This window comes from Ptychodera flava (assembly GCF_041260155.1).
Source record: "Ptychodera flava strain L36383 chromosome 23 unlocalized genomic scaffold, AS_Pfla_20210202 Scaffold_24__1_contigs__length_23054250_pilon, whole genome shotgun sequence".
Classification (NCBI taxonomy): domain Eukaryota; kingdom Metazoa; phylum Hemichordata; class Enteropneusta; family Ptychoderidae; genus Ptychodera; species Ptychodera flava.
The window spans coordinates 1,269,667-1,283,156 of NW_027248278.1; the positions used below are offsets into that span (position 1 = coordinate 1,269,667).

Here is a 13,490-nt window from a genome sequence, read left to right on the forward strand (position 1 = left end):
CCGATCGTATGCATTCCAAGGCCTATCCCGGAATTTGTTTCACAAACAACCTCACCTTTTTAATGTGACACAGTCAGAATTTAAAAATGGTTACAAAGGAGAGCAAACATACTTTTATGGACAATGGCGAGCACGTTTCTTGGCGAAGCAAAATCAAAACACTGCAGAAGTACATGAAGTAGGTCATGGCCTTGGACTCTGTGCACGAACCTGATTGGACACTTCAATACCTTTGACCCAAAGTTATTATTCATCAGCACTTCCATATTTAGGGATCGGGGCGAGTGATAATGCCATGCCATGAGGCTAGGTAGAGAACGTATGTACTCATTTCTGGCGATCGAGCAGCGAGAGAAACAATTAATCACCAAGGGTAAAGCTAATTTGCTAAACGATATTTTATCTTGAATAGTGAGTTGAATGAGTAATAAAATATCATATTTTTAATGTTCAATACGAGGTAGAAACACGGAGGGACCGTGGTTGAAACCAGAGCTATCCAGCTGTAGCCAACCTGGACCAGCTCATTTCACAGCGCCCTCAAACAGTCGATTGTTTTCACTTGTCATACGCGGCGTAACAGAAAAATTAACTTTCATAACTTCATTAATATCCAAGCCACACCCACCAAAACCTTTTCAGTTCTAACCATTTGAATTCTGAAGATGTCTACCAAATTTGACTGAAATATGTTCAGCCGTTTTTGAGATAATGGGGATACAGACACACAGACACACACACACACACACACAGACATGGCTAAACCATATGCTCACGTGTGTGAACACGTGAGCAAAAAATATAGACATCAAACCTTCTTTGTATTCAAAGCTTTCATGGTTAAGTTTTGTTTACTTTTCACAGTATCAGCACTATTTCTACTACAAAATGGCAGGAAAAGATTGCATGATTGCGCTGGCATAATCAGCTACATTTGGTTTTTCTTCCTCTCAATTTATCATAATTTCCGTGATTCTGTAACATTTTTGCATATTCACCAAGCAGTAATAAGCAGCAGTTTCTTAGCTGCTAGTATCAGAAAAGCTGAAAAGGAAGTGATTTGATGTGTTTGGTATGAGACTGGAAAACATGTTGGAGTACCAGATATGAACTGAAAATGCTCACGTGTTTCATTATATATTGCATTATATGTAAATTTGAACCTTTGCCACATGTTTGCAACTTCATTGAAAGTAATATGATCAGTATAATGAACAGTATTCACCGCCGATTAATTCTAAAAGTTCATGAAGTATACAAATATGTAATTAGCTGAAATAAAAATATTAAAGTTCTTTGACTTCTGTCTTTGTATCACCATTTTATATAGCAAGTGTAATTACCATTGGCCAAGTCCTTCAAGCCATATATGCCGAGCTGTGAAAGCTCATTAGATATGCAAATTATAAATTTAATTTACAGCCGACATGAAAATGTGAAATGACTTTCAATATTGTTTTAACCTGGTATAATCATCAATGTACATAGCATGTTTTGCCAACTTTGATCAAGTAAATCCCAGTATATATCCGTAATTAGAAAAGATCATTGAATATGCAATTCCTACAAATTGATACCAAATATGACAAAATTATGTTCACAGCCTTCAAAACTGTCTCACAACATATCCTGGGTTGGTGTACCTGGTACCGGTAGGTCATTTAAGGTCACAAACTGAGAAAATTACCTAAAATATACAAAGTTGGGGGTTTCCCAACACTTTGAGCAGAAAATTTATCTAATAACATCCGTCAGGACTTTATACCAAATTACAAGTTATTTTGAGAACAAGTTTTCTGGACCAAAAAATGACAATATAGTCTTAAAAATACAAATTTGTATGTTTCAGGACAATTTCAACATAACTAACTATTGTCATCTCTGTACGTCTGTGTACCAAATATAAAAGCTGTCTGTCAAGGGGTTTTAAAAAGAAAATACTGTTTAAGATTTTTTGACCAAAAATGACAAAGTTGCTCAAAAATAGTAATTTTCCCGATTTTGTCATAATTTCAACAAATTAGAAGAGTAACACCCTCACAAAGATCCAACCCAAATTTGAGAGCGATTGGGCTGGCGGTTTCAGAGAAGAAGAATTTTGACTGAAAATGAGAAAAATACCGCAATTATACGGTGTCGCTCAAATTTGATCAGAATTGGTATATACCAGTATGGGTACCAAAGATCAACAATAAATATTGTTTCTATCTGTTCAGTGCAGGAAAATTCTACGTTGATGTTATGACAATGATTTCTGCACAGTACAACCAGAAAAACAACAAGAAATATTTAAACCAGAAAAACAAGAATGACAAAAGTAATTAAGGTCTGAAACTTAGGTACTGGAGGTCAACTTTAGCAACATGCATAGCAGAAACAGTTATTCCCTCTTACTTGGACCATAGACGGTCTTCCCCCCTCTACTGTTTATGGTTTGAGCTGGTCTGTTAATATGTAACAGTTCATAAACAATGACAGGAAATGACTCAAGCCTGTTTCAGACACTCATGCCATCACTCCTGCACATCTGCAGGATTTCCCTTTTTCTTACCTCATTTGCACATTTTTGACACTGACATGTTCATTTGAACAAATTCACATCTCAACCCCTGCATCTACCTGTACACCAAATACTGAGATGGTAGCTTTGGCGGTATGGGAGCCTTTGTGTGTGACGGACATACATCCGCACATACATACCCACAAATATACAGACATACAACGCCACCGACTCATCATATAAGCTCTTTTTGGTATTTATATACAAAACCAAATATGAGCTAAAAATCACCAAAATATTCAATAAAAATACAAAATTAAGGATATCTTCACAGTATTCATAAAACTGTATAAGGTTCACCTAAGGTACTTGCACACAAATTTTCAAAGCAATCAAAACAGTGGTTCTCCAGATATTAATTCTTGACCATTTTCACATTTTGTAAGCTCATTTGCATAATTTTGGCAATGCAGACTTCATTTGAACAAAATCCCATCTATAGCCCAGGATGCATCCACACACCAAATACCAAGCTGAAACGTGCAGCGGTTTGCGTGTTTTTGATGTTGACGGACATACTGTACGTACGTACCTACATACATACATACAGACTCCATCGACTTCAGCCTATACAATAAACTCACATTGGTATGACCAAATGTGAGCTAAAAATGATTTTTACCAGCAGTGTAAGGTACCTGCGTGTTTCAAATCATCCATCATCATACCAGTTCCAAAGAAGGCTAAAGTATCATGTTTAAAAGACTATAGGCCTGTTGCTTTGACCTCAGTAATTGTTGAAAATAAACTAATTATCTGGAGATGTTGAATCAAGCCTACCTTTTTCTCTGTTTGACTAAGACAATGCATCTCAGCATGCAAACCATGATCACTGGAATACTGCAATATCTCTTCAGCTATGGCCTCAGCTTGCCCTGTCTGTGATCCGTATAACAGTAAAAATCTTCTCTTTTCAGTGGCTGACATGATTCCTGAGTACTGCAAAATAAACAATCAAATAAATAAACAAATGAAATATACATATATTATTAAATAAACAAACACATACATACATACAGATACATATATTATATATTACATACACACATGTATACATACATACATAAATACATAACATACATACATAAATACATACATACACACACACAAACACAGAGACACATAAATACATGTACATACATAAACATACCCAACATACGGTATATATACCGGTACATACGGTACATATACCGGTACATATGCATACATATACATGTGTACATAGACATACAAATGTACATATACATAAAGTGACTAATTTGTTTTTCATTAATATAAATTATTTTAAAACTATAAAATCAAAGAGAGATAAAGAGAGAGAGAGAGTGTGTGTGTGTGTGTGTTGTGGCTTTCACAACCGGTGGCTAACACAGAGATAGTGTTGGCCAAAATAGAGTGGTGGATATCAGAGAGAAAGTCGTGGTCTTCATTTAGTGCTGGGCTAATATACATGTATTATTGTATATTGAGAGAAATAGCTATCACTGAAGCACTGGTGGCCACCATAAAATGCCTAATTTGCAGACAGAATAGCTGCTATCAGAGAAAGTGGCAGCTATAAGGGACTGGTCAGTTTCTTCGGCCTGGGGGGATTCATTCATTGGGGGGGTGGTCACCCTGTTTTTTGACTTTGGTGATAGGGGGTTACCATGTTTTTGAAATGCCCAATAGGGGGGTTGGTGTGTTTTTACTTGTGTAAAATGCATTGTGCCAGCCACAAATTTCATCATTCAGTTGCATTTTTCGGCGTGCCTTTCGGGCACATAAATTTTATAATAACAAGATATATTTTTCATAGACCTGTCCTATTGCAAAACTTTAATAACATGATTTGAACTAATTTGGGATAATTGGATCTTCATATTTTTCAAATTTCTCAAACGTGCTCTAAAGCTTAATGTTGCAATATTACAGTGGAATCTGTCTTTGCAAATGTTGCCTGGCAACCAAATCTGTCCATCATAACCTTTTAAAAACAACTGATTGCAATTTTAATTTGATTAATAATTCGTCGGGGGGGGGGGGGACCACTTTTTATTCGCTCTTTAGGATCAACAAGGGCCCTCTTTAAAAATTGCAAGGGGCCCAGTATGGCCCCCTTTTTTTGCCAATGGCCCTTTTTTTCAAGGGAGTGGGCCCACAATGGCCCCTATTTTTGGAGTCCTAGATCAAACACTGATTTACTCATAAAAACAGCCATTCCTTAGGTATAAAAGGCAGGTTAACTTCAGTGGGTTCATTGTTTCGAATGACTGACACATGGAAGCAACGCAAGCAACTGCTCCAGAAAACTGGCATAAATCTTTTCCACACAGATAAATATTGCTCTGTTCCACCACAGTACCTTTCATGTATACTTTGGACATAGCGTTGTGAGCAAAATACTGTCTATTTTACAGTTTCAAGTACCGGTAAGTTATTGATGAAAAGTTAGTTTCTGTACACGGTCAGTGGCGTCGACAACATAGCCGTTGACTATTTCAAACTGCTGTCAATCACAAAGTGACGCTCAGAAGGTGCTAATGATCAAACATTTGCTGTGTACACCGGATCACCTACGATATACACAATGCAACAAAATCCTAAAATAAACAACATTCAAACCATACAAACCTGAAAACAGGCGAATGCATACTGCCACGTTTTAGTTACAAAAGTTTTTTTATATTTTTATGAGATTATGCTTGTGACAACGCGCATGAGGTACAAGGTATGTTTGTGTGTGTGTGTACTTAGGCCCAAAAGCAAGTGTACTGTTTACAGTTCTCTTTGTTTGGGAAATGTGGCGGCCCTGAAAAGGACCGTTTGGTTTGTATCAAAGACACTACTTACTGCCAATGGTGGCCCATGTACGAACGATTTTGAGGATTTGGGTACACAGGCCGTACGAGCTGCAACACACCTTTATATATGTATTTGTGAAAACAGCCCTTCAACCCGCACGAGACGTGACTTGCGTTCAATTTACATGCCATCCTTCCAAGCACCTCTCCTAAACAGTGAAGCGTCCAGTATTTTCTGTGCAATTTTCCTCTGATGCCAGCGTTCAGGTCACAAACCCACTGCCCAGTACTTCCGGTCTTGATAACCGTAAGAACTGCCAAACCTAAATTGGTTTTCTTTTCACAAGTTGTATGCACTATGAGATGAATAAGGTCTTCTGAAAGTAATCTCAATTATCTCATGTGCATTCTTTTCAAAAAAGTCAGATTTTTAATTACTGAATACAAAAGACGTTGATCTACCTGGTTCACGAGACAATCAATTCTAAAAAATAAACCAAGAATTTTACAACTGGCCCTCCTCCCCTGCCTCCGAAGTGCGGCTGTGTATGGGCTTCCTCGAATTCGCCACTACAGTCATTGCTGTGACGGCACTTTGCCGCCCACTGTCCGCACACAGTGTTCTCCCCAGAGCTATTATAGAGTTGTGGCCGCCACTCTATAATTTTTGGTAAACAATAGAAACTCATTACCATAACAATTACATTTATTGTTATGCAAATTAGCCGCCACTCTATCAGAAAATCCTGGGGAGATCACTGGCACAGATCAAATATTAAAGCTGTATGACCAGTGGTTTTGAAAAAACAAGCGACCCAACAGTTGACAGAGCTCTGCTGTGTTATGTAGAGAATAACTTTTTGTGACACATGTACTGATGAAGAAGGTGGATATCTTTGATAGCTCAGGATGGCCTGACCAAAATTGGCAAAATTAGCTGCAAAAATACAAAATTGATGATTTCATCATTATCTCAATACATTACATTAGGATAAAGCCTTGGAACCTGTATACCAAATATCAAAGCTATCAGATGAGTAACTTTAGCAGTGTTCTCCCCAGGATTTTGTTAAAAGAGGGCGAAGACGTGGTGCGGTCGCGGGGGGAGGTCAGAAGGGGGGTGTCCCCCCTCCTGCCATTGGAGCTTTTGAAAAACAGAGATTAAAATAGTGTTATTTGGTGGCACTTGGGGAGTATTTTTTCAGATTTTTTTCATATAAAAAAGCTCAAAGGAAAAGAAATCTGAGACAGTGTTCCATAACTTTTATTCCAGTTCACTGATTTCAATGAAGATTACATTTTTTGAAAACGAAAACATAGCGACAGACATACATTTATTCATTGATGTCAAAATAGGCCTATGTGTTCTCAGCCTGATACACGTACACGTCCGACCGAGCCTAAAAATAGGTTGTTTTGCCTTGGGAAGGAATACACAAGCGAAATTCTAACTATAAAAACTTCAGAGTACTCTGCTGTCCTTGGTTACCCTCAAGTTCCTAGGCATGTTTATACAGCTAAGTCGGTTACCTAATGCACGGCCCCTATGGAGGGACTGACCGTGGCTAACGTTACGGCCTGTGCCATGCAAATATAGCTGCCATCAATCACCGTCCCTCCACCCACGAGGGAGGAGGGACGGTGCATCAATGAATGAGTTGCACATGGGCTTATGATCTCGGATGACATCACAAACTCGCGAGATTTGCAAGATCGATGAGAATTACGTTTGCAGCTGGCAGGAGTGATGCTAATGCTTGCATTTTGCTTGTAAATTACTGTCAACTTTTTTCCCGCGTACATTTTATTGTTTTATTTTTCAAAAAAATAAATCTTTTTCATTTCTGGGCAAGGGGGCGCTCGGAATTTACAAGAGGGCGCCACGCCCCTGTTACCTTATTCAGGGAGAACACTGTTTAGAGAAACAAATATTTTGACCAAAAATGGCAAAAATTGACCAAGAAATACAAAAATACCGTCAAGGACAGTGTGCTCACATTCGGTTTGAATTGGTAAATTCAAGAAATATTTAAACCAGAAAAACAAGAATGACAAAAGCAAATAAGGTCTGCAACTTAGGTACTGGAGGTCATCTTTAGGAACATGCATATCAACTTCTATAGCAATGGGACAAGCAGATCCTACATACATAAAGCAAATGTCAACAAAAAATTAGCCAGAGAAGCTTGACAAAAACAAAAGGTGGGAGAGTGGGGAAAAAAATAAAGAGTGGGAAAAAATGTACAAGGGATCTGGTAAAAAGTAACGCTACCTCATCAATCTTCTAGCCCCTACCCCCTCCTGAATATCAAATGTTCCATCCCTTGGTTGACCATTGTTATACAAGACCAGCTGGCAAGAAATGTATTTACAACCTTGGGGATGTTTTAATTAATGCTATGAGTGCTATCATTTGAATTTTAACAGCACTTAAATCAGTTACAGGTAGTGAAATGCCTTCCACTGTGGGGGAGGGGGGGGATTACGACATCTGGAATTATCCTGGATCCAAATTTCTCATCAGTTCTTGTGTGTCTTACATGCAAAAGTTGCAAAAATTGATTCGCAATGAAAAAATTTACCTCAGGTTTGTTTTCTGGATCAAATTTTACTACAAATTGATATTAAATATGACAAAATTATGTTCACAGGCTTCGAAACTGTCTCACACCATCTGGGTTGGTGTAGGTCATTTAAGGTCACAAACTGAGAAAATTTCCTTAAAATATAAAAATTTGGGGGTTTCCCAACACTTTGAGCTGAAAATTTATCTAATAACATCCCTCAGGACTTTATACCAAATTACAAAGCTATCAGACAAGTAATTTTGAGAACAAGTTTTCTTGACCAAAAATGACAAAATTGTCTTAAAAATAAAAACATGTATATTTCAGGACAATTTCCACATATCTAACTATTGTCATCCCTGGACATCTGTACACCAAATATAAAAGCTGTCTGTCCACGGGCTTTAAAAAGAAAATATTTTTTAAGATTTTTTGACGAAAAATGACAAAAAATGCCCTAAACAGTAATATTTCCAATTTTGTCACAATTTCAACAATTAGAAGGGTAACACCTTTGCAAACATCCAATCCAAATTTGAGAGCAATTGGGCAAGCGGTTTCAGAGAAGAAGAAATTTTACTTAAAATGAGAAAAATAACCAAAAAATTCAGCAAAAATACAAAATTCGAGATATCTTGACGATATTCATAAAACTGATTTTGATCAACCTTAGGAACCTGTGTACTAAATATCAAAGCTATCAGATTAGTAGTTTTTGAATAAAAAAATTTTTGACCAAAAATTCGGAAAATTGCCCCAAAATTACAAATATCAAAATTTCAATTCAACTTGTATAAACTTGACTGACGTCATCCTGAGGAACATGTGTACCAACTTTCAAAGCAATCAGATGAGTGATTTCAGAGAAAAACATTTTTTGACTAAAAACTGAAAAAATTACCCCAAAAACAGAAACATGCAAATTTCATCCTAAATTTTAAACACCTAATTTAGAATACCTAAAGGAACCTGCACACCAAGTTTCAACCCAATCTGACCAACGGTAACAGAGTTTTAGCAATTTGCAGGGTTTTTCCTTTTTTCCCCTCATTTGCATATTTTTGACACTGACCAGTTTATTTGAACAAATTCACATCTCCACCCCTAGGTGCACCTGTACACCAAATACTAAGACAGTAGGTGCTGCGGTTTGGGTGTTTTTGACGTGGACGGGCATACATACATACATACATACATACATACAGACATGCAAATCAGATGCAAATGAACTGATTCAGCTTATACGATAACCTCACATTGGTATACCAAATGTGAGCTAAAAATTACCCAAAAATAGAAACACACAAATATCATCCTCAGTTGTACACACCTAATTTAGAATACCTAAAGGAACCTACATACCAAGTTTCAACCAAATCTGACCAATGGTTACTGAGTTTTAGCAGTGTGCGGCATTTTTCCTTATTTTACCTCATTTGCATATTTTTGACACTGACATGTTCATTTGAACAAATTCACATCTCCACCCCTAGGTGCACCTGTACACCAAATACTAAGCCGGTAGCTGCTGTAGTTTAGGAGTTTTTGATCTGGACGGACTAACAGACATACACACATACTTACATACACACAGACGACATGTAAATGAGATGCAAACGAAATTATTCACCTTATACGAGATTAAGCTCTCTTTGGTGTACCAAATAGAGCTAAAAATTGAAGATTTCATCAAATTTCAATATATCACACTAAGACAACCCCTAGCAACCTGTATACCAAATATCAAAGGGCATCAGACAAGGAGTTTTTGAGAAACACATTTTTTGACCAAAAATGGCAAAAATTGCACCAAAAATACAAAATTGCAGATTTCGTCATATATTCAATATATCATATTGAATTCATCTGTTGGAACCTGTATACCAAATATCAAAGCTGTCTGATGAGCGATATTGATAAAATAAAGTTTTGACCAAAAATGACAAAAAAATTCCTAAAAACTACAGATTTGCATATTTCATCACAATTTGAACAAATCTAAGTTGGGTTATCCCTGGGGACCTGTGTACCAAATAACAAAGCTGTCTGACCAGCGGTTATGAAGAAGAAGTTTTTTACCAAAAACGCCTTTTTTGGCGCTAATTTGCATATTTTCAACAATATCAAAAAATTAAAAAAAATTTCTCAAAATCATATTATTCATCTACACAACAAATATCAAATCAGTAAGTACTGCGGTTCTCAAGATATTTGAGTGGACGGACGCCTCACAAACGGACATACATACATACATACATACAGACAGATTTCGGACGCATACCCATCCCAATAGCTTCTATAGACTAATAGACTATAGTAGCTAAAAACACAAATATTGAAATTCCACCATATTTTTTGCATTACAGTTTCTCAGCTTGTCAAAAGATGATCTGCAACATTTCGCGAAATCTATCAGCAATATAAATCACTAGGCCATATGTATGTTGCAGTTATGGCACGCAATCGTATTTGCGCTAGTGATATGGATGTATATTGTATCCTCAGACAGCGTTGAACTAAAAAAAATTATGTCTTAAAATTTACTCAGAAAAAAAAATTAGCACAGCTTTTCTCATTTGGAAAAATTTTTTTTTAGAAATTTACAATTGCAAAAAAAAATGTTCACGATTTCATTGTGACCACCCCTCCCAAGATCTAATGGTCCGTCCCTTAGTTTGAGCAGGTCTGTTAATATGTAACAGTTCATAAACAATGACAGGAAATGACTCTAGGTCAGTGGAGTATCCTGTTTCAGTCATTGGCATGCCACCTCTCCTGAACATTTGCAGAATTTCCCTTTTTCTTACCTAATTTGCACATTTTTGACACTGATGTGTTCATTTGAACAATGTCACATCTCAACCCCTACATCTACCTGTACACCAAATACTGAGATGGTAGCTTAGGCGGTATCAGTGCTTTTGCGTGTGACGGACATACATCCGTACATACATACCCACATATATACATACAGACATACAGACGCCACCGACTCACCATATAAGCTCTTTTTTGGTATTTATATAAATATCAAATATGAGCTAAAAACGGGGTCAATGGACGACACAACCCAAGCCAATCACAATAACGTGATGACCCTAGGTATTATGTTTAAGAGAAAAAAGCAAACTACCAAATGGTACAACTCAGGGGCAGTGCGCGGAATTGCATGATGTCATTTCTCGAAATGTGAACATTTTCAAGATATTAGTCCTGGGATGACAGAAAGGTGATGAAAACTTATGTGCATGGCAGTGGTTGTTATTTTCAGCTTTAAGACTACCGGTTGGCGATAAGTTTTGGCAAAGTGGCTTGGGGCGACGTGACTTTTGGGGCGGAGTGCCTTTTCGGGCGGAGAGGTTTTGTACCAGGTTGTTTAGGTGTGAAGTGCCAGTGGTTTTGGTGCAAAATGGTATGGGACAAGATGGTACAGTGCGAAGTGTCTGGGAATCGAACCAGAGTATGGATGTCTATTTTTTACATCCATGACCGGAGGTACCTCAATGATTAGCTGCGTACAGTAGCTCGAAGTTTCGCCTGGGTATTTGGGTCGGACTGCAAAACCAGATTTTGCCGTCCGACCCGAATACCCAGGCCACAGTCCTTCTATAGAGGGATAGAGGGACTGTGCCCAGGCAAAACCTCGAGCTACTGTACTGCAGCTACTCCTAGCTGCAAAATTGTAGCGCTACGGTGAGGCGGTCGGTGATTTTTGTTTTTTTGCGACTTCGCTCACCAGTAGCGCTACAATGCTGATGGCCCTGTAGAGGTGAAAATAAGCGCACCCCATTGGACAAGGCGTGTTGATGTGATTACCAACTTCCGGTAATGGCGGCTCCCAGAAACACCGATGCCCGACGCATGACCCATGCTTATGGAACGCGTTCGACGTGTTTGAACAAATTCCAAACCCAATAAACAACAAGATTAGTGAAGTACAGTATTGAGTTTTCAGTAGTGATAAACCAGTACGACCAAAGGGTCCTACTAAAAACTACCCGGCAATGCCCGGCACTGCCCGGCGACACAAAGGGCACTGCCCGGCACGAAATAAGCTCGTCAGTTATCACAAGAAGTCGATATCTACATACCACAGACCACTAACTCTTATTAAAAACCTAAAAAAACGATAGTTCAAGCCCCCAAAACGTCGATTTACTGGTCTATAGTTACGGCGTTCGTAACCTTACGCTGGGCCGGCCCTTAGCCCTGCGTACGATGCTGTGTGTTCCGCTACAGCTAATCGCCCCGCTCACCACAGCGGAACACACAGCATCGTACGCAGGGCTAGGCCGGCCCTCTGCCATCTTGTTTACAGGGTAATACTATTTACGGAGAGAAGGCGTAGCAGCCTGTGTGCCCAAGGCTCAGGCGGCAAAATTAGTTTGAGATCAGATCTTTTTACATGTTTTCCGCCCGTAATGTAATAAAGGGAAAGCGGCTCCACACATCGCCTATACTAATTTTTCGTTCTCTGTGTTTATGTTTGATTTTGTGTGTTTGGTGCAGATATAAGCCATGGCAAGACGCAGCCTTAATCTGGCTGTCGAATGACAGTGTGCAGTACGTGTGATCCTTTGAGTTTGCACTACGTTTCGAAACCAGTGTGTGGTCTCTTCCTCAGACGTTTTGGGGGCTGAACTATCGTTTTTTTAGGTTTTCAATAAGAGTTAGTGGTCTGTGGTATGTAGATATCGACTTCTTGTGATAACTGACGCGCTTATTTCGTGCCGGGCAGTGCCCTGTGTGTCGCTGGGCAGTGCCGGGCATTGCCGGGCAGTTTTTAGTAGGACCGCGACCAAATGCAATAAATATGAAGCATTACACATCAACACGCCTAGTCCAGTGAGGTGCGCTTATTTTCACCTCTACAGGGCCATCGGCATTGTAGCGCCACTGGTGAGCGAAGTCGCAAAAACCACAAATCACCGACCGCCTCACAACAATAGCGCTACAATTTTGCAGCTACAGCTACTCCTTGATGTGACTGACAGTACGACCATGGTACGCGACAAAGTGACACGTTGATTTTGGAAGGATCCGGATCACTGGAATGAAGTGAAAGTACTAGAACATGCCACTCTCTAGCCCTGCGTACAGGTCTGTGTGTTCCCGGCGTTATACGGCCTCCACCGTGGAGGCCGTATCACGCCGGCAACACACAGACCTGTACGCAGGGCTAGCCACTCTCGTGATACATCAGTACTCTGCAGGGATAGGGCGTTACTTACTCTGCGAAAACACAAACTTGTTGTCTCAAACAGTCGCGGTAGCAGTCCGTTAACGCCGGGCATCCACTTTGATCACTCAGCTACGGACGACAGTATCCACATTTCCGGAAATTACATCATTAGCAGATTAGTGGAAAAACCTTTTATAAGCTTTTGTCCTCGAACACATTAATTACTATGCATACATAACAAAATTCCAATTATTATGCATGTTGTTATATATAAAGGTATTCATCAATTCTATTTGTACTTCAAACTTTCATTACTTTTGAAATATATATTTAGATTACCAATGACAAGTTGTAGAAGACGGTTTGGAAAAACAAGCTTCTTTAGAGGTTACAGGAGA

At 38.8% G+C, this 13,490-nt stretch overlaps 1 protein-coding gene across 1 annotated transcript in view; it reads right to left on the reverse strand.

Moving 5' to 3' along the window:
• Nucleotides 1-13,296, reverse strand: part of LOC139124766 (methionine synthase reductase-like) — a 65,801-nt gene extending 52,505 nt beyond the window's left edge. Inside the window, exons 1-2 of the mRNA XM_070690877.1 lie at nucleotides 13,142-13,296; nucleotides 3,341-3,499 (exon numbers count right to left, since the gene is read on the reverse strand). Of these exons, the coding sequence (XP_070546978.1) occupies nucleotides 3,341-3,499; nucleotides 13,142-13,204 (222 nt within the window). The 5' untranslated portion in view covers nucleotides 13,205-13,296. The remainder of the gene's footprint in view (nucleotides 1-3,340; nucleotides 3,500-13,141) is intronic.
• Between the last annotated feature and the right edge of the window lie 194 nt (nucleotides 13,297-13,490).